The sequence below is a fragment of the Leptosomus discolor genome, chromosome 4 (assembly GCF_034619465.1).
Source record: "Leptosomus discolor isolate bLepDis1 chromosome 4, bLepDis1.hap2, whole genome shotgun sequence".
Classification (NCBI taxonomy): Eukaryota; Metazoa; Chordata; class Aves; order Leptosomiformes; family Leptosomidae; genus Leptosomus; species Leptosomus discolor.
The window spans coordinates 50,214,127-50,236,413 of NC_141394.1; the positions used below are offsets into that span (position 1 = coordinate 50,214,127).

At 34.8% G+C, this 22,287-nt stretch overlaps 1 protein-coding gene across 2 annotated transcripts in view; it reads right to left on the minus strand.

Annotated features, from left to right (window-relative positions):
* Positions 1-22,287, minus strand: part of MICU3 (mitochondrial calcium uptake 3) — a 58,653-nt gene that overhangs the window by 30,366 nt on the left and 6,000 nt on the right. For both annotated transcript variants that reach the window (XM_086464141.1, XM_086464142.1), the window contains exons 2-7: positions 15,322-15,475; positions 11,349-11,380; positions 10,436-10,514; positions 6,414-6,461; positions 4,971-5,053; positions 128-199 (exon numbers count right to left, since the gene is read on the minus strand). In XM_086464141.1, coding sequence (XP_086320267.1) covers positions 128-199; positions 4,971-5,053; positions 6,414-6,461; positions 10,436-10,514; positions 11,349-11,380; positions 15,322-15,475 — 468 coding nt within the window. The remainder of the gene's footprint in view (positions 1-127; positions 200-4,970; positions 5,054-6,413; positions 6,462-10,435; positions 10,515-11,348; positions 11,381-15,321; positions 15,476-22,287) is intronic.

Here is a 22,287-nt window from a genome sequence, read left to right on the forward strand (position 1 = left end):
CTTTTTATGATATGAATTTATTTTAAAAAAAATGGAAAGTGATTAGTGAAATACATACACACACAATTTTGTCCTACATTGAAGAAAACAATCCAACTTACCAGCTGCAACTTCTAATTTTACTTACCAGCATTGCACGTTTTTCTTCATCTCCTTTTCTTTCTCTCTTCTCGTTTTTTTTCCTGAAAATCTCTTGTAGCTAAAAAACAAACCATTTTGTTCTTACTTAGTTTTCAGGCTATTTCACATGCATGACAATCATTCATCATGAGAAACACTGCAGACAGTATTAAAATATAGTGCTTTACTAAAATATCAGTGTTTCAATGACACTTTATTGTTCATATTCATGCCTTCATGTTCCTTCTGTGACTTTAACCATCACACAGAGAGAAAAAAAGGAAGTATTCTTCCACAAAGTAAGGCTAATAATTCTATTTGGGATCACAATACTAAGAACATCCTATTTAGCTTTACATTTTAGCCAATCCAACCTACACAAAAAGGGGGAGTTCCAGCCTTTTTCACCACCTCTAGGCACATCCTTTTTGGTCGGGTAATAATTAGTATCTGTGTGGCTATGTAGTCAGCTGAATAATCTTTTTTTCATATTGCTAGTTTCCAACCAGATCAGTTCTTACTCCCGCTGGCACAAGGGAGGGGTGGAAACACCTGGTGGGGGTGAAACTTTCCCCTTCAGCAGCAACAAACTACTACTCAAGAGTAATTTATCAAGTACCCTTTTTTTTTCAAGTCTGTTCAAAGAATACCTTCAGGTCTTGTAAAATACCCTTTTCACAACTTTCTCTACATTAAGAGCTTTAAACATGACTTCTGAGAAAACCTCAAATACAAGATTTAAAACATATAGATTCTTCAGCATATTTATTTTTCAAAATTACAAAGTCTTCAGAGTAAGGATTGGTCTGTACTTATCTTTCTTTGTAAGTATCTGTTTTATTTAAATATTTTTATTCATAGTAATATTTATTAATATTCCCAAATCATTAGAAAAGCGTGTCACGGTGTTTACTCTTCACAGAAAGAAAGAACAGTATTAACTATGATGCCATCTATATCTCTACCAGTAAACTTCAGCTTTTCAAAAACTGCATGTGAAAATATTATACTGCCACTTGCAGCATTTGCTAATCTCAAAGTGGGCTGAAAAAGAAAAAACGCTGTGGCTGACAAATTTGTCTTATCTAGAATATGGTATTTTCAGAACCAAACATCATGGCATACAGACACAACTGTGGCAGTTGTTTCAAAGACCTGATTCTACCTACAAGAAGTATGATAAAAACCTGATACTCCAACGACACGCACACAGAGCTCCTCAGGGATCAGAATGTGAAAGACAAAGTGTGTGTGATAAATTTTGCAAACACATTTTCCAAATTTAATTTCAGAATACCACGTTTCAGAGAAGGCAGATGGCTAAGACAAAGGGATCAGCAAGCTCTACTGCAGGGCCATGACAACACTGAAATAAATGAATACAGTGTTTAGTGATTAAATAGCAAACACATTTATAAATAACGTGTTATGAATTTCCAAAATTGATACGGTGTTCTGGAATTGCCTATAAAGCAAACAAATACAGACCAGAATATTGTGCGTGTCACTGTATCTATTTTTGAGTATGGGATCAATTTACAGACCTTGGTATGTTTTTTCTCATCTTTTGCAAACCTAGAGGCACAAATTACTGTAACCTACGCTGACAAGTGAAGAGTCACGATAGGAGATTTAGCTGGATGGCCTAGAGTATTACACAGTTTGCAGCCCAAAACTGTGGAAAGAAGAAAGGTAAATGAAGAGAGAGAAGTAGAAAGAAAATAACTTGTGAAGTGACAAGTCATCAAGTAGGAGAGAAAAGTGGCAGTAATTGAAAAACCAAAAAAGATCAGTAAAAAAGCAATGCACCCTTGTATGTATTTCCCCTGCCACAGAGGCAAAGGGAACAGGATTCTGTTGCATTCATCATTAAACCACTTACTAAACTTCTGGAAATGGATCTTTTGTTCAGAAGGAGTGCTATAGGATACCAGCAAGTAGAAAAGTGAATGCAAAAAGGATCTAGTACTTTCATAGGAACATTGTTTGAAACAGCATAATGAGATTTGACTGCTGAAAGCAGCAAAAACAAGATCTCCTGTAACAAGGCAACACAATCCTTCTGTTCCCTGACCTCAGCCCTATGACATAAGCCAAGAGGAAAGCACAAACACCATGGAATTAGTTTACAAAACCACTAAAGCTATTATCAGAATAATTAAGTATTTTTCAGCTCTTCACCACACTCTTCAAAGAATCACATAACATGTGATCCCTACACCAATCTCTTCAAAGTCTCTTTATTTGCAAAATTGAATAATATTAACTATACTTCCAGTTTTATGATAGCTGACTGTAATCAATGGAGAAGTACCGTGCAAATGGTGGATATAGTTCAAATGGAAACACTTACAATCTCCTGCATCCAGGCACACAGGAGGTGATGCATACCCAAGCAAGGTGAGTACAGATGTCAAATGTATGTTCTGGGGCAAGGTCTATGACAACTGCAGCATCACTGATTCAACTTTTATTTTCATATTTACTTTTATTTACACAGACATTATCTATCTACCTATCTATCTATTTTAGTCTTTCTCACTTCAGATCTAACATTCTGACTTACAGTTTTGATCTAATTTTTGAAGGGTCACTGACATGGTAACCAAGCAGAGTTAGGGTCAAATTTGTTAACTACAATAATAGGTGGAGAACAGTATATCTAACGCTTGAAAATTCTCCCTTTATTTCTTCTGTCCACCATGTCTGGTTACAGAAAAAGAGTAAGAAGGAGAAATTTTTATCAGGGACCATGACAGAGAACAAATAAAAAGCAGGATATGAAAAGAACTATAAAAGTAAGTTACAAAGAAAGATGCAATATCCATGGTTCAATGTCGTCCTTGCTTCCTGGCTTATATACTGATTTCATTTTCAGCATCACTTTCTGAAAGACAAAGCCTCCTGCTTCAATTTCCTCCCACATAGCTGTTGTAATAGAAACCTTTTTTTTTAAAAAAGAAAGTTGTCAATCTATTCCACCACACTGTTTTATTTTTCTTCTTCTTCCTCTATTTTGCCTTTGGCAAATTAATCCAATGTTTGCTGTCTTTTTCCCCAGACTGGAGGAGATGGTTATTAGGAATTAGCAAATATAAGGATGGGTACATTTAATATTAGAATACAAAAAATTATTAGCAAGCCACAATTTACATGTGGTGACAGCTTCCAAAATAAATAAGACCTGTTCTGCTTAAGCTATGCCACCAGAAAACAAGCCCCTAGATGTCAGATCTCACTTCCTTGAAAAGGAGAATTGAGGGAAGTTCAGTGTATTGAGGACAGTTTCTTTCACATTTCTGTTTTCTTTAGTTTAGCACAGTTTATCTGAATCAAGCCTTGTAACTTGACTTGAAAACAATTAAGAAACAGCACACAGGAAATTAGGGTGTCTTAGTTTTAAATAAATCATGGTCTGACACTTAAATCTATTCAATGTGTCTGTTTCATTCTTTTTATTTTGTTCCATCTTCTTCAGTAAGGCAGTGGGATTTTTCTCATACATATTTACTGTATTTTTTATAAACTCAACTACACAAAAAACATATGAAGTTAAGAATTGATGTCTTCTACAAATACCTTTTTTTGCAAACATGATTCAATTCTTACAAATATTTTTATTCTATTAATTGCCTGTTCTTGTTCAGTAGAAAATAAAGGCCTTGTGCAGTCTTCAGAAAGCTTGTCTAAACCACTAAACACAAAATTGTAAACATTAGTTTCTAAAGAAATGTCAAAAACTATGTTTGCCATAACCAAGTGTTTCAGTGTAATCCCAGACATCTGCTGCGTATGGACATTACCGATTTAGAGAACTCTGATTTATACTGTATTGTGCAGCTTGTTAATGTAAAGCCATGTAGTCATTGTAAAATCAGAAGCCCTAAGAGTGGGAAATCTTCTGTATTTCATGATTTTTTAAAAAAAAAATCAATTTTTTACTTCATCACTGACATTCACTTAGAATAGCACTAATTATTCCTCCAATTTCTTATAAAATCAGAAAATAAATGAAATGCACATCAATCTGAAATAGCCCTCTTGTTCCAAGGCTTCTTAATTTTACACTTGTCAATGCAAACATCATTCTCCTATACTTACTGGATCCTACCAACTGAAAAGTTACAAAATATTCAAATTTTAAGATGCTATTATCAATTTATCATGATCAAAAGCAAAATACAGTGCATGATTTAAGATTTTTTGAAGATTTTTTCTCAAGTGCCAAACTATTCTTAAAGCACAAATCTCAATTTCATATGAAATAAGCTAATTATTCTTTCAAAGTCTGGACCTTTTAGAACTGTTTAAATTTCTAACCAGGAGAAAAATAAAGTCTCTGCTTAAATAACTAGTAAGAACTGCTTCTTCCAAGCAATAAACTGAGTACAGCTTTAGTTTGAAAAACACTGTAATGCAGATTTTTAATGTAACAAAACCTTGGATGCAAGCAGAATGAATGACAAGGTGAAGCGGTATCCCAGGAAAAGATTCTTTTGCAAGTCCCTCCATCATTATGGCAATTAAATAATTCTGCTGCCCATTGATATAGCAATATTACTTTAATAGCCTAATTATCTGTGAATGTAGTAGCAATTAAAAAGAGTCAGAATAAAAACTGGAATTAAGCTTATAAAATCATTATATACAACACACCCTTACACTGTAATATGGAGCTACTATTTACACTACATTTACTTTTTACATTAAATAAGGCAAACAAAAAATTACATTCAGTGAAGAACAGCTTGTGTTCTCGTGATTATTGACATCCTTATGAGTCTCAATCCAGACAAAAAAATGAATTTCAAGATTAAATCAAAATATTCAAAGACTGAAAATATACATACCACTAAGAACTCCTTTTTGTCCACCATCTCATTGCCATCAGTATCAAACATGTTGAAAGCGATTCTAAAACCTGCATGTGGCTCTGCCAAAAAAACCCCATTCAATTATTTATTTGCTTGGAAAAAAAGCAAACATAAAACTCTGTTATTTGATGTCTGTTTGTAAAAGCCGTAGCCTCGACTAATTTAAATTAGTACACTTGTGCACATAGTAAATGTAAATCATAACATCTGTAAAACAGTTATTATCCATGTTATGAAAACAGAAGGCATGCTCACAAATTCATAGATTAGGGGAAACAGACAGTAGAAATACAGCATGAAATATCCAAGAAAAATATATCACAGTAATGGCTGGTTGGGTAGTTAAGGTTGTTAGTAGTTCATACCTAGAGTCCATTCTATGTTACAAAACACAAATTTCTAGAAAATAAATTGTTCTAAAGGTGTTCTAAAAGACATTTTAAAGTTTTGCAAAAAAAGTACAGGATGCAACTTCTGGTCAAAACAAGTTATGTGTTGAAAGAGATGCATAATTTTCTTGTTTACATGCTCAGATTAATTTAAATTTGAAATCAGGTTAGAATTTTAAATTATTTCTGAAACATGGGGACTTTGGAGGTAATTGTAAATGAAGTCTTTAGGCAACATTGTGGTGATACTCAGTGATTTGCAATATGGATGAATTATGGTCAAATATCAGTCCAGAAAACAAAGAAATGATGGAAGAATATCCATTGATCCACCAGTTATGGATTGTAAGAGTTCAGGCTCAAGTTCCTGCTCTGATTCATAATAAGAAACTAGATTATCTCTGGAAAAAAGCCTAATGAATCCAATAGAAATGTTTTAATTACATACAAAAGACAAGTAAAACACTTCTCTCCTTCCCAAATAACACCTCTTAAAATATCAGAAGAAAGTCTGTATCAGGATTAGTTTACTCTAAGTTATTCTACTTTGTTTTTATGGGCGGTAGAAGAGTCAGTATTCAATTTTGTTCGTGTTTTCTAACATAAATAAATATTTACTTTAATTTGACAGATTTTGTATTTTATATTTTGTCACTATCCATTGGTGTCACCCCTTATGCACTAACAGGTGAAACAAACCAGTAATAATATATATTCTTCTCTTCTCCCTATATTCAGTGTCCTTTATGAACTTCAGTAAAGTCAGCTAGAAATTTTGTATAAATTCCAGACAAGAAAACAAATTTAACCTCTTAACTGAGGTTTAGCTGAAGTGTATGGCTTAACTTTCTCCACAGGCAGTAAAAGGTTGTTCTATATAATAAAGCACTTAAATAAAACATAACAACAAGAGGTTTTCTCCCATATTGGGATATGCGGGGGGGGGAAGTATTTTAACTTACAGCAATACATTCAGAGTTTAGACATTTGTAAGGAAGTTTTGGCGTTTTTTTCCTCCAAACATACTTACTTGTTAAAATACATAAGAGGAATAAATATTCTGTGTAAGATATCACACCTGAAGATAAAAAAAAAAGTTATGCCATATTAGTTTCACCTTGTCTGCACATCCTAAACTTGAAAATATTAAATCTATGTATCAGAAGGAGAATTTTTGTACATGTGCATATGCATATTCATACTTGTGTGCATGTCACTGTATTCAACATCGTCAATGAGCTATTTGTCTAAAATATTGATCTATGGGGTGGGGTTTTTTTTGTCTGGGTTTGTTTTTGAGTATTTTAGGGGACGAATACATTAAATACGGCAAATAAACAACTACAGTCAGTGGACAACGGCTTATTAAACAGAAGGTGGCTAGATTTTTAGAAGCTAATATGAACAATTTATTTGATTTTCTTTCTGAAAACTCCACCAATAATTCATGACAAAACTCTCTAACATATAAGAACATTTACTCTGAGAACATTAATAGTGCTCCCTCCTGATAAGTACCATTTGAATACTGTTCTTGACTTTAATATGTACTTTGTAAGTATATGTCCTACATTAATTGAAAACTTAGCCTTATGTTACTGATGAAAGCACAGATTTAGGCTTTTGAGTTGTCTTTATACACACATTTTCATAATCATCACCTGAAATTTATATTAAAACTCTTACTAAATGAGTGTGTAATTTTTTAAAACATTTTTAAAGCCTGTTAGAAATATTTGTACTATCTCTTCTTCCACATTCAGAAGATCTGTAAGGAATACATTCTAAGCTTTTAATCTTTGATTAGATGTCAAAAGACAATCACAGTATGGAATGGCACTTCCTTTTCTTTTCAGAAGTGGCTACGCGAAAATTTAAATTAGAGCTGAAGCCAATGTCCAAATAGCATGTCTGGTACCACAAGCTGTACTTCTGCTTTTCTAGCTCGCATATAGAGAAAAAAACTTGCAGAATGCTCATGGTATCAACGAAAAGAAGCACTTCACAGTTCAGTAAGAACTGAAAACAATGACTTGCAGCTCTCCCAAAACCCTTTGGCTCTAATAATCTTCGAGGCTGAACTAGAAAAACTGTTTCCTGATTTCTAACCAACTGATTTTGTCTGTCCTCCAAAACCAAAGTGTTAAGTCAGTCCACAATATTAGACTATTTCAAAAGAACTAAAAAAAAAAAAAAGATGCCTGAGAGTAAAGATGTCTATCAGCTGGGATTTTCAAAAGTTGCTGGTTGTCTCCTTGATTTCAATCCAAGTCAGGTGCAAAAGTTTTTAGAAAAACAGCCACATCTTTGGATATTCAAGTATCTTTTAAAATATCACTTAACTGAGTATGCAACAAACTATGTAAACAGTCATCTGACTTTTTTCACCGAAAAACCTGTACAATTAAAACTCAAAACACTGTATCATTCATGTGGATTTTACAACTACTGAACACATTTAACATCAGCACTTCCAACACTGCCAAAGTAAGAAATTTGGGCATTTTCTTCTAATATTTGCAATACAAAAAATTCTAAATTAATTCTGTCCTGAACTAATACTCAGGAGGGACTTTCTGTCCTCTTGAACAGGTGAGATACAAAAATCTCAGCTATATTTCTCTTGGATCTGTCCAAATGCCTCCTCAAACCTTCAATCATACAATACTCCTCCTTAAAAGCCAATTGTCCTGAAAGTGGAGACCTTCAAGAGAATCAGGCCTCCTATCCTCAAACATAAAAGGAAAAATAACCAGTCACAGAGATCTCCACAGATATCAGAGAGACTGGACTATAAAGGCAATACAAAAGACAGTTAACTAAATTGTCTTTGGAACCAAAACACATACTAGAAGGAATCTCTAAACCCCTCAATGTTTACCAGCTGAAACACTGCCCTCACAAATTTCATTCCATTCATAGAAAAAAAGGAATTTCCCACCTTTTGATTCAAGAGCAAATTGAAGTCTTCAGAACCAAGATTTTACTACTGCTAGTAGATCTAGTTAGGAAGGCTATTAAGTATTTTTAATACCATCTACTCTTTTCCTCAATTTACACATAGCTCCACACTGAAGATTAGCAAAGATTAAATGCAGGCATTTAAGTAATGCATGCTCTATGCTTTATCTTCTTGATTTTATACAGCAGCTTGCAGAAATTAGTTTTCAAAAGCTTGCTTGAATCTGTTCGGACAAGCAGCTATCAAGAAATTAGATACCTCAAAGGTTCTCATTCAGTGACGTAAAACGTTCTTTAATAGCCAGTCAATAAATGTAAATATGTATTTTTGTTTGTTTGATGACACCTTCTTTATTGTAAAACAGAGGAAGAAAGTGCAATTGTCAAGTAGTCGATCACAGGTATGAAGAGAGCAATATAAAAGGCCATGAAAGCACTCTCTCCTTTTGTTTGTACTGGTATATTGTAGCCGTAGACAGATGGTTCTACTTGATTGCTCTGAGTGTCACGGGAGAGAGACTCTGAAATGATGACTGAATGGAAAGAAAAGCTCACACTAAGACCAGAGAGAAGAGAGGGAGGTCACTCAAGGGTAAAACATAAAAACAAAACTTAAGGACAACTGGCATAAATCTATGTGGCTCATCTGATTTAAATGAATCTATGGCAAAATAAATGGACATAGGCTTTTGCGACCTGCTTCATATTAAAATGTGCATGTTTTAAAGAAAATTATTAAATTAATCTTGGAGTTTTCATGTCATGTACTAAATAAACATTCAATTAGAATTAAGGAGACCTGAATTCTATTCCCGTTCCTTTCACTGTCTTACTGAATGACCCTACCAGTCATAAGACCCATCACCTTTTCCTGTATTATTGACAGAATGGGATAACAGAACTCACTTTTTCATAAAGCATGATGAAAAGCTACGTAAGTGCTATGGTTTATTACTAACTTTACCAGCTCATTATGCCAGGTTTGAAACCTCTTAGCTCCATCAACTTCTGCAGAATTTCACTAGCAGAAAATTGGAGTAAGATACTGTTGAATCAAGCCTGCACACGTTGCAGACACTCTATTACAGACTTAATAAGCAACATCCAGGTATGTGTTTTTAAACTGACAATGTATTCATTTAACAGATTCTGAAGCTGAATTTTTATGTAATTAATATTTCGAAAGTCAGCTGTTCTGACTATACAGAGAGCAGCCTAGAGCAAGGAAATACAAGGAAATACAGCGCAAAGACATGCCAGTTTCTGCCTCTCTGGACTTCTGCTGCAGACTCAGGGAAAAAAGTGAGTGTCTCCATGCACCAGAGATTTGAGCCCAGGACTCTCCTCTGAAAGTAGGTGCATACTTACTCCTTTAATAAATTTGAGCTGCATTTGAATTAGATTAATCATTTAAATGCATACATTTGATTGGAATTTTGTTGCTGGTATGCTTATTTTAAACATTCATAAAGTGTCTTTATTTTATAGCACGTACTTGCAGCTGCTTATAAAAATTTTTAGAACATTCCACCAGATCTTCACCATTCTTAATATAAGCAAAAGTATGCATGAATTATTTATCATAAATAGCTTTTAAATGTCTGTATGCAAGCCATCATGATTTTTTTTCCCCTGTGTTTTTTTTCTGGTTTTGAAGTGATAGAGCTTATTAAGAATGGGGAAAAAAAAAAAAAAAAGGAGACCAGGAGTGGCTCTTGGCTCTTCCTTTACCAACTGTGTAAGTTTTAAAAGCTATCAAAGCCCTCAACTGAAGAATTTAAAGGGATATATAGCATTTCTGAAACTGTCTCTACTGTCTTTAAAAATAATCACATCATTGACTATATTAAAAAAATTAAAGCGATATTGTGTCTTTATTAGAATATTCTATCTATGGCTAGCTGTAAGATGTCATGATTAAAACACTGTAGAGATTAAAGGGAACTTTTCCATGCTGTAAAATGTAGAAAGCAACAAACACTTTTTATCTTTTTGAACATGTGACTCAGAGTAAAGTATGACATCACTTTAGCCACAATGAATTAACACAAGTGATAATTTCATTCAGGAAAATAGATTTTTATTTCTCACCTTTCTCATTAAGATTTCGGAAAAGTTTGGATGATCCTTTCCAAACTGGTGGTGTCTCCATAAGGATCTGATTCAGTTCCTAAAAAGTAGTATTTTAAAAAAGTATGTATTTAAATATTTAAAGAAGTAGTTAACAGATTGTGAATAAACGCTAGGAAATCAATATAAAAGACAAAGATCTGCATGCAAATCTAACAGTTAATTTAACTTCAGTTTACCACAATGACTTTCGAAGTACTCAAGCACATATATACATTTTGCACGCATGATTATTCTATGAATTGCTCATCTGCGAGAATACTGTTTGCAGAGTTGGAGAGAGACATGTAACATATTTGTTGCTGAAATTACCACTGCTCATATTCACTGAAGCCAAGGATAGGTCCCCCTGGATTTCAGAAAGGTTTTCATACAAGCTCCAATAAACTGTTATTTTAAAACACTCAACCTGAACTAAGGCAAACTTCACCCATGAATATGAATGTACTTCCCTTAAAATACAGGGATACAGACAAGAGTCTTTTTGCAATTGTACGAATGTCAAAAAAAAAAAAAAGTAAGAGGCACTTAAACATCACAAAAGGTATGATGAAGGTAAGTATTTCAGGCAGCTTTGGATACACCTGTTACACTAAAGAAATACAGTCAGACACAGGCTGAGGAAGGAACTGACAAAGGCTTGGAAAAGTCAGTAAATCCAGCGTAACAGGCACAGCTGCTCAAGTATCTTTGAAATTCTGGACTCAGCTGAGTCTGAAGTGACAAAAATGAAGAAATTAAAGTATCTTTTTTTTTTTAAAAATAAAGATTAAAAACCTCCCTGATTTCTCCTGTGATTCTAAGTTGACTTAATGAAAGAAAGTAACTGTATCAAAATCTATGGCTATAAGACAGCACAGAAACTATTGCCCACCTGCTTTGAAAGAGATCGCCACTTTTTAGCACCTGCAACAAAAGACAAAGTTATGAATGCACAGAAGTTAGTCATAAAAATTAAACTGCATCTATACTGTGTTTTCTAGCCAAATAAAAGGTATTGTCCCTACTTTATGAGGCTAATCTTCAACCTGGTTCCAAAAAATTCTCTTTATGTTATAAAAAAAATAATTGGCTTAATACAAGCCTAAACTCCTAACTTTAAAGAACCAATTCAGATGTATAGTTTTTAATCCAACACTGCTTCAGTGAGTGAAACGGCTTTCTACCTCCAAAATACACCATTAAAACATCGAAAAAAACCAGAGGGCATTCACATTAATCTGTAGTTATCAATATGATACCAAAATGATTATTTAGTAGCAGTAGTATTACAGTGTAGATTGTAGGGAGACATGGATTCTGACCCTTGCTTCAGGGACTACTCACACCTTTTAAAGTAAATACAGAAAAAATATCCTTGAAACTACACCAGGTGCTAAGCCTCCCTTCAGCCATTCATAGTAACTCAGATTCATGCTTCCTTTTACAGCCTGTATCAGGCTCAATTTTTTTGTACGTCGTTTTAACCAAGGAGCTGAGGAGGGCCTCCAGCTCAGAACTGGAACTGCTCGTTCACACTGAAAACTGGTAAGCAAGACTGAGCAGATACTTTCTTCCTAACGCCTTATATGACAGACTCCAGGAACAGAGAGAGATCTTTGCATTTGACAATAGTTGTCCATCCAAGAACCAATCAAGATGAATTTGACGTTCATCACCACCCTCTCAAGACAAATATCGGCACAGATTCAATGTTAAGATAAAGCACTGTGAATACCAGAATTCACAAAGATAGAAGTAGCAGCATAGTATATAGTCAAATCTGTGACTTTTTGGTTGGTAAAGGCTCATTTTTATAGAGCAAAACATTCTGTGGTATTAGAAATCCCTTCCTCATGAAGAACTCCATGTTCTGTTAACTAATTATCATGATACAGAAGCTCCTCAGTATGGTCTTTCACTAGTTCACGGTTAGAAACTCACTGAAATTTTGGGTTTACATCTTGGTTAAAAGGTAGCACCGAGATTGTCAGCAAATCCCACTCTTAACTATGGTGGAGTTATATCAAGCAACTTCATACCATAAGCTAACAGATTTGCATATAGTTTTCAGTTTAATTTTTTAATGTCAATTAAAGCATTGTAAATACTAAGTACAATAATATTGTACCCCCAAACCAATCTCATTTGCCATACAAATTCATATACGTTTATGCCTACCATAAAAAAATTGGGGAATAAATATCTCTAACTTTCCAATCAGATAATTTCCCAGTCTCATACAGTATATCTAGATTTTCTTTCTAGACAAGCAAGTGAAGATTTTGTGTATATACATACTTCTTACAGCTCGGTATTGGGCTAAAATTACTATAGTAAAAGGGAACAAAACATATTTCGTCTTCTCTTAATTGGCTAAGTATATAAACATATATTCAGATGATAAAAATGTATCAAGCACGGCTGTTAAAAATATTTTCTTTTCCCAAATGAAAGCCTGCACCATAAAGGCAGCAGTAGCAAACTAATTATAGCATTTATTTTATATTTTTTATAATAACTGCCCGGAGTCAAAGTTACATTTTATAAAAGAAAATACACTCTTACCATATTAGTTAGTGTTTAATCAAAAAGGAAGTGAACACCCTCTTGACTTTTGTAGGGTTTACAAGACTTGCAAAGTAAATCAATCACAATAGACGCATTCACTCCATCACAAATCTCATTGAGGTCTAGTATTATTAGCTTTTCTACAAAGCAGACAAAGAGCTACTATTATTACTTTTCAAAGGGCATTTTTGCTTTTTGACAAAACTCAAGACCTTTCTAGTCTTCATCCATAAAAAAATAGGTTTGGTTTTGGTTTTTTCTGCAAAATACAGATGCTCTAGTATGTCAGCCTGAAAGGACTCAACTATTTACGACTTATAACTTATCTACAAAATGATCCAAAAATACAAAATAAGGTGTTTAGAATGTATTACATTATTCCAAAAAATACTTTACTTAAACTTACTACCTTCAATAGAGCAAGACAGAAAAATTAAGACGCGCTCAAACAAAGCGGTATTTGACAAAGCTGCAGTACAAGATTTACATACTCAGAGATCAGAAGCTGCAAGTGGTAATCTGCAGGTCATCTACCTCATTCTTGTCAGCCTTCTGTCCAAGTGTCCTAGATATTATGACTTCCACTATAATGAAGTCATCCAATTCTACTTAGTTACAGCCTCTTACAGTATCCCTTAAAATAATTATCTCAGTCATGTAATCTCTGATACTACTCCATAAAACCAAAGGACATCCAAGTTAGTTTTGCTTTCAGTCTTAGAGATGAACTGGATGCACAGGAAGGATTTTGATACAAACAAGGTTTGCTACACTGAACGCAGAAGGGTGCCCGACTGTTCAACTCCAGATCTCTTCTCCTTTGAGATGAACAGAACATCCTTGTGAGCTTAATGCTTTTTTGGTTTGGTTTTTAAAATCTGAATACTTGCTGTGAGAGAGGAGGAAGCATAAATTTCATTAGCATGGAAAAATCATAATAGCAAACCATACATACAGTGTAGTCAAACCGTCATAAAATGGAATTAAAACAAAATGTTTAACTGATGTCCAGTATATGGCACATACACTTCATGACCATACATGATGAAACCCAATTCCACAGTAACAAAAAAAAGGATGACTTGGAGATCTGGGCAGAGGAAGTAGACATAAAGTGCTGATGTGTGTTTGTATTAAGTTCTGTGATAAGGGATCTGCTTCCTCTCTTTTAACTGCAGAGCAAAAAAAAAAAAAAAAGAGAATGAATATTTACTTTCTGGTAAGAGTTTCAAAGTTTTGCAAGTTTTCACCATCTAAGCTCTATCTTCTGTCTTCACTGTTACAATGAGATTATATCTTTATTCAAAAGATACAGAAGTTTTGATCACTGATGTGCTATGGGTGAATTCTTTCCTCTTGTTTCACTACTGTTAAGAGAACAAAGGAGGAAAATCTAACATCTGCACTGAGCTTTAAGCTCTCCTCTGCCTGTTGTAGCTTCTTTTGACTGTTCTTCACACTAGCTTTGTGGTGTAGACTCTAGGAAGAAAGAGCTAAGGTGAGTTATTATACATGTCACACCTGAGCAAAGATACTCACTTTCTCTAGAAGTTGTGTGCTGCTACCAATGCACTGCAAGCCTGAGGGCCAGGAAACCAAACTAGATGAGAAATAGATCATCTTACTATTTAATAACTCTTTGATACTTAAGAGTAAAAATTTTACAGTAAGTGAACTAAAGTTGATAGTTTATTTTTCATTAATTTAATTAACACAAACTGCTAACTCTGGCAACTTTTAAGTGTAGAAAGTGCATCCCCTGGGGGACTGAAACTCCTGCTCAAAGCATGTTATTTAGAAAACTGTGATATGGTCATAAAATCTCTGTAGGGCATAAAAAACCCAACATGATAGCAAATGACAATTTAAGATGGCAAAAACTGCAAAACAATGTTATCCTTAATTATTTAGAGAACTCATATCTTGCCTGCCTATTTACACAGAAAGTATACAGAGGAGGAAGGGGAGTTTTACAGCAATATTGGCCTGCTCAGAAAGAAACCATAACTGTATCTGTGTCAATGCAAACAGTACAAATGAACTTCGTGTCTTTCATGCCTGTTGAGCTGTCTGTGACCTCGAAGACAAGAATAACTAGTACACAGATGTTTACAATGTAATAACAATCAGGATACTGATTGTACGCACTTACATACCATTAAAAATAAAATTCTGGAAAATGTAGTACCTTTTCACCACAATCAGAAACAGAAGTAGTAATCAAAAGCAAATCGAAAAATAACATGCATCACTGCCATTTTCCCTAGCAATTTTATCAATATAAAACTCATGCTTACATTTGGGTTCATCACTCGTGACAGCCTGAATGAAGTCATATGGAGTCATATATAGCTGTCCTTCAAATTCTAAACTTGCAAATCTACGAAACCGTTGCTCCCGAGGAGTTGCATAAAGGTGTAAATCTTCAAGGTCTGATCTGTTTTCTGTAACCTTCAAAGATAGAAGGAAACAATTTTAATGTATGAAAAAGTTTGGGTTTACAATTGCCACTGCCATTCACCATAAAGAAACTAAATGTAAAGGTGATAATTCGTCCAATGCACCCAAATATTTTTGTATGGTTAAGAGCTGAAACTACAATCAGGATTTCACTGCTATAATTTTCAGTCTTCTACAATTTTAGCAGTAAATCTTTATGCATTGAAAGTGTTTATATTACCCAAGCTCAGGAAAAAAAAAAAAGAAAAAAGAAAAAAGAAGAGAACTTAGGCTCTTGAATTCAGCAGTCAGACTTTAAACAACTTGATCAAATTATTTGTCTGACATTTCCAGAAGAGAATGGAGTAACATTTTTTTTATATTACTTAGTGCAGAGCACAGCTGTTGACAATAGGCAAGACACCTCCATCATGTACTCCAGTGTACATCTTTTAAGGATACTGCTATTTCAAGTACCCAGTGCAATTAAAGCTACCATACTTGGGGGAACAGAAGAACAGAAAAGCTTAACTATTCCTCCAGAATTACCAAAGTACTACATGGCATTAAGTTTACACCTCATGAGAGTTTATAGACGTCACGAGTTTCCGGTATATTTACCATCCAGCTGATTCACATGTAAACTTAGTGGTACAAAACTGTAACTGTTCTAAATTATTACATCTTTGTGTTACACTGTCAAAGCTTTTAACAGAAAATATGCCTCCACTATCTAAAAACTTTTTTTAGCCCATAATGTAGCAAGCTGCTCTGGTGACAAACTAAGGAAATGCAACAAGTAGCATGTGGTTTAACTAATGTTTGTTGTCTTTTAACAACTAAGAAAACAGCCAAATAAATTTTGTTTTTCAGAGGCGCATCTATACACAAAGAAAAGCTGGGAGATGTCTGCAGTTGCTGTGTGCTAAGAGGTAACAGTCCTCAAGCACAAATGGAAATTGCTTTTCCAAAACTTAAGAACAGGTTTGCTATTTCAGCAATTAGAAGCAAAGGCACATTTATATTGGGCAGTCAAAAATCCCAGCTCACTTTCCTTCTGCTTTCCAAACAATGTCCTTAAAAAATAAAACATTAGTAAGTCACTACTGCAGTGAAACAAAATTTTATACGCTTAGTTGTAACTAGGAGATTAAATTATGTTTATAGAATAGACATATCAAAAATGGATGCGTCTAGAAGATGTCAAACACTTCCTATTTGGAAAAAAAACAAAACAAAAAATCACGTGTCCAGTCACAACATAACAGAAAACTCACAATTTCTTGATTTTATATATGGGAGTTTTAGTACTTCACTACTTCATGTAGGACATTTTAACCAACCTTCTAGAAGGAAAAAAGACTACTGACTGTGTAGTTATCTTTCTGGACTGTCTCTAGTCTTTTTGGAATTATTGCTTTGTGTGTGTGTGTGCGCGCGCACGCACAAATGTTTCATTTCAATGGGAAACACTGTCATGAGAAGTCACAGAAATGCTCGTACAATCATTTAATTTTCAGTAGACTGCGCTACATACAAATATTCTGCACTTCCACCCAAGAAGCAACTCTAAACTTGGTCTTTGTGGTTTTTATCAGCCAAATGACTACCAAATTAAAGATGGGGAGAAAAAAATATATCTAACAGCCAGGCCTGCAAACTCATCTTAGAACAACAGAAAAAAGCTGAATTCTCTTCTGACATACTCACATGAAAGTCAAAATATTTCTGTCCTGTCTCACTGTTTGAATATTATGGTCTTACTGATCCTTCATCAGTCCAGTGGCATTCAAGCTATGCCTTTATGTGGGATTTACATGACTCAATTGTTTTGGAAGAACTTGTAGTGACATAACTGATTATCCCTGGTTTTGAAGCTTAATAATCTATCTTATTTTTGATACATATTTTATCACTATTACAAACATGCTTTTGAAAACACGCAAGTTGTAAGCATGAGCAATAAAGCTGTATTTCTGCAAAGATGACAATTTTCAGAAAAGAAACTGCTTCAAGGCCATATTACACATGCAGTATGTATAATCGGTTGTAATGTCATAATCAATCATACATAATCAGAAGAATCTGTAGATAAAGTATCACTCAAGAAATATCATCTTAGTTTTGATCACTTAGTATTTAGAGAGCAGGTTGAGATTCTTTGCTCTCAAGAAATTCATGCTGTCTCAGATACTGTTGCTTAATATTTCACTTGAGACACTTAGAAAAGCATTTGCTAAATTCTCAGACACATTTCAACATTATCTTAAGCACTCTATGCTACTATAAGTATAAAATAACATACTGCAAACATGGAATTTTCAAGACGAGCTTAAACTTAACTCAGGTCAGTTCTCAGGTCTGCAAAACCTTAATTTCTGCCTCATTTTAGCCAGTCTCCCTCTGACTACATAGCGATGACAACATTTCATGCTCTGGCTCAAAGTCATTGTAACCTCCTATGAATATAGCCTACAAAAGAGCAATACCTCCCTAAAGGCTCAATGCCCTGCATGCTCTTGCTCTGGCACTTTATGTTCATTTTTCCAGGTGTCAAACTGGATAAGGGAACTGGTCTGACTGAGAACTTTTGTTTGGGTGGTGTTATTTTGTAGCCAGATAAATGCCTGGATCTACCCCACAAGAACAGTTGTTTCAAAACCTGTGCCACAGGAACTTGCAGCTTATGGAAAAGAAAATACCACCTGTTCCAGCAGTAAGCTCCACCCACTTCAAGTTAAAGTGATGTGAAAACTGCAAGCTTAAGTATAATTTTATTCCAAGGAATAAAAATACCACTTTATTTTGAGCTTTGTGATTTTATCTGAAAGAATCAAAACAAGTTTTTTCTGCTTAATAGCAGAAAAACATGAATCTAAACAAATGTACACAGGGCTTAACATGTATTAGATCACTGGTCCATACACTAGATGTCCAAATAAAAGCAAGGTTTGGCTGCCGAAGACTCCAGGCACGCATCTTAGCAAGCTGACAAATAAAACTATCTTTGCGAATAACATTATTTTTTGTCCAAATTTCTTGTTCGGACCTTTCCTTCTTCTATGACTGCTTATCAACCTATGTAACAAACGTAGAGCAACTTTAAGACTCTCGCATAAAAGCTGTAATTATTAGGAACGAATCAATATGCTAATTAAAAGCCAAGCCATTCTAAAGTATGACCTCAATTCACACCTCTTCACGCATTCAAGAGATTCCTCTCAACACACAATGATGAAATGCCTTCTGTTTTCCCCAACATTAGCAGAATATAATCTAGTGAGGCAAGCACGAGAATCTTAGTGACATCAATTGCTCTTGATTTATTTCATATTTATGCCCAGGTTAGTAATCTTATTGTAGCAGCATTAGTATCGAATCCAATGGACACATGAACAGGACACTGAAAGCAGATGTTGAATACCACATGGAAGGTACTGTTGGTGAAGGAGTGAACAGAATTCAATAAGATTCCAATCTCTATTTGAAGTTTCAAGAGCTTATCCAGAATAAAACTCTGTAATTACCAGCAATCTTCAAAAACTTTCATAAAAGCACATCTCTGACAAACAAAAGAGGGGGGGAGATGTTTTTATGCTTCTGTTTACTAATCCTCTTGGCAATCCTGCCTACCAATTATTATGCTATGATCTTGTATCATGTTATTGTTCTCTGCCTTTTAAAAACTGGACACGACCATTTCTTTCAAGCAGAACGTCACGAATCTCCCAATAGCAGTATTATCTTAATTTTAGGCATAGCAGGTTAGCTCTGGTTTATCTGCACATGTACACCAACCTACTTTGTTATTAGAACTTTTAGGGCGAAAAAAAGCCCCACGTCTGAAACCAAGAATCTAGCTGGTAGCCAGAATTTCTATCCTTCCAACTTCACAACTCATGAAGTAAATAAAAAGAGGCAAGACTGAAGCTCATCAGCACTCGGTAAACAATGTATTATCTTTTCCCTATTCTCAAAAAACCCTAAGCATTAATATAGTATTTGTAATCAAACAGCTCACGGTTATCATCCTTTTGCCCTTCCTCCCTCAAGCCCTGGTACCATGTTGCTCCGTATTTCACCTCCAATCCCCTGTTCTTCCTCCTGTGCCATACCCTTGCAGACAGGCTGCAGAGGGAACACAGCACCTTTTTGGGGTGCTGCTATGCACGGTCTTGGCTTCCATTTGCCTTCTCCAAAACCAAGAAAGGAGACCGTGTGGCTCTTCTAAGCTCAGCTTAGATCAGCTGAAGAGAAAGAAATATTTGGGCCTATTTTCTTGCTGTTCCCTAATACAGAAATGTATGTACACATACCTAATTCTCACACAGAGGAGACATTTCAAAGTGCTTTCTAAAATGCATTAAATAGATTCAGCACTTACATGCAAACCACCACCAGGCAAAGGAAACAGGGAAACATTTCCCATTAAGAAAGACTATTTTAACATCAGCTTATCAAAACAAGGTAAGTAAAAATTAAATTGAATACTAAATAGTAATTTGGCAGGGTACTTCTCTGAAGGTAGAGTACCACTTTTCAATTACGTGTGCTTCCATCGTAAATCTGTGTCACAAACATATTACAAACAGCCTAAAATATCTGGAAAAGGCCTTAAAAGTTTCAAATTTATTATGCAAATGAAAATATGATGATAATGCTCTCTCAGTAACATATATCAAGGACTCCATGTAATTCCTAAAAACTATTTTCTATAATCTGTATTTAGACAGGGCCATCTAAAGCTACAATAACACCACCACCACCTGTCTCAGAGTAGTAATCCTTTAGATGAAAATCTTTGTTATAGACACTCAACATTTTTAAGTCAATCAACTTTGAAAGCACTCCTCTTTTAGAGTGATACCGCTCCATATTTTGTCACTCTATTCACAGCAAAAACTTAAGTGGAGAAAGTCTAAGCTTTCTATCAAGCAAAATTAGTATCGAAACCTCATTCCCATTTTGAGTTCATCTTCCATGTACTGTGTCTATTGATGGAGACAAGCCAAACTGCCCTGGAAGTCTGGTGCTCTCATCAAAGGTTTCCACATAGTACTTGAACTTCCTTGAAGCACGGTCTAATCTCCACTTCTGGTCCCATGTTTGTCTTACTGGCTCTCTTCCCTCAGAGATACGGTCTGTCTGAATTTGGTATAACATGAATTAATCTGTATAGCCTTCCAGTGAAATCCATGCAGTAACTCTACATTGCCGTAAGATGGCCTAACAAAGGACATGATCTCACAGAGTGACATTAAAATAACTGATATTTTGCAGTAGTTATGACCCCAAACTATCTGAAAATATCAATAAATGCTAACAATATGGCTCAGGTTCAGTGGAAGTAAAGTGCAGAAGATAAAACATGACATCATTACCCTTTCTATTAAAAAACACAAAAGAAATGTTCATTGCCAAGTGTTGGTCTCCTACTATATTAAGCCAGTTATTCATAAGTTCTATTCTGTGGCAAAAGATCTAGTTTTCCCATAGAGACAAGCTTAAATGTCACATACAGGATTGTTGAATAACTGAAAATTAGAAAAACTGATGCCTACAAGCTCAGAAAGCTCTGCAAGAATCCACTATCAAAACCCAGAAAAATACCCAACTCCCAGATTCTTAAGAATATCTACAAATAATACAAAACATTTTACAAAACAAGTAAAAATATACATGTTGTGCATGCATACATATGAGGCAAAAATCTCCAACAGTATCACATAAAACCCCACAACTTTGCTGTGTTCAAAGCCAAATCAGTGTTCTCTTACTTCTTCCAACTGAGATAAAGGTGAGACTATTTTAGCTAAAGAAGCAAACATTTACTACTAAAAGTACCTTTTGCTTGCAGTCCAAAATATGTTTTGCTACAGTAGTTTAATCTTTAACTAATTTATTTCAAGTGAGTGAGTTTCTTTGAATTTTTGCTTCCAAAGTAATCTGTCTTCCATCAATGAGAATCTGTGCAAATTATTAAAATAAAAAGGTTTTCAAAGCAATGCTGTTTCTTACTTCCTTCGTTTATATTTGACTTCAGGCTTATTTAATATGCTCCCATGTAGATAAAAGTAGCACAATTTTGTTTTCATGCTGGGTGGCCAAAAGGTTAAACGTCAAGTTCCTAGTGTGGGAAAATCCCAAAGCAGACAAAATTGTTTTGATGCTTACCGAAGTTATATTTCGAGCAGACTACTTAGATGTAGTACAGCCAACAATTCTGTTAGTTGATCCCGCTTCACTGAGATAAGGACATTATTATATTAAAATATTTACAAGCATAGGAAGCTGGAATGTGTTTAAAATGCTGTAAAAAGGGCCCTTTTTCAAATGCAATTCTGTTACAGGAAATCCTTGGGTTAATAATGTTTATCTGTAAGCACAGCTATTCCAGAAATCCTCTAAAATAAGTATTACACTAAAATATTCTCCAACTGTCCTTCTTACACTAGTTTCACATGCAACTTACCCAACCCCTAGCAGTTCTTCAAGAAGCTTTAGTCAGTGCATATAACCTGCTATACATGTCCATAAGCTTCACTTGTGAGACTAAAACATACTAGTAGCTGGATCTGTCTGTCCCAAACATGTATCATCCGTTTTTAATACCTTGAGGAACACAGAATTAATGCTGAGAAGTAAACCTTCATTTCCCTTCAGCATGGCTCTCACTACAGCTGGCTGGCAAGCAGTACCCATCTCAGGATGATGACAGGGAGGAGCTTCAGATGTCATCAGCCGAAGAGCAAAACATCCTCCTACATTTGGCAACTGACCTACGACATGAAATGCGCAATGCTTATGAAAAAAAGGTTAGCTAC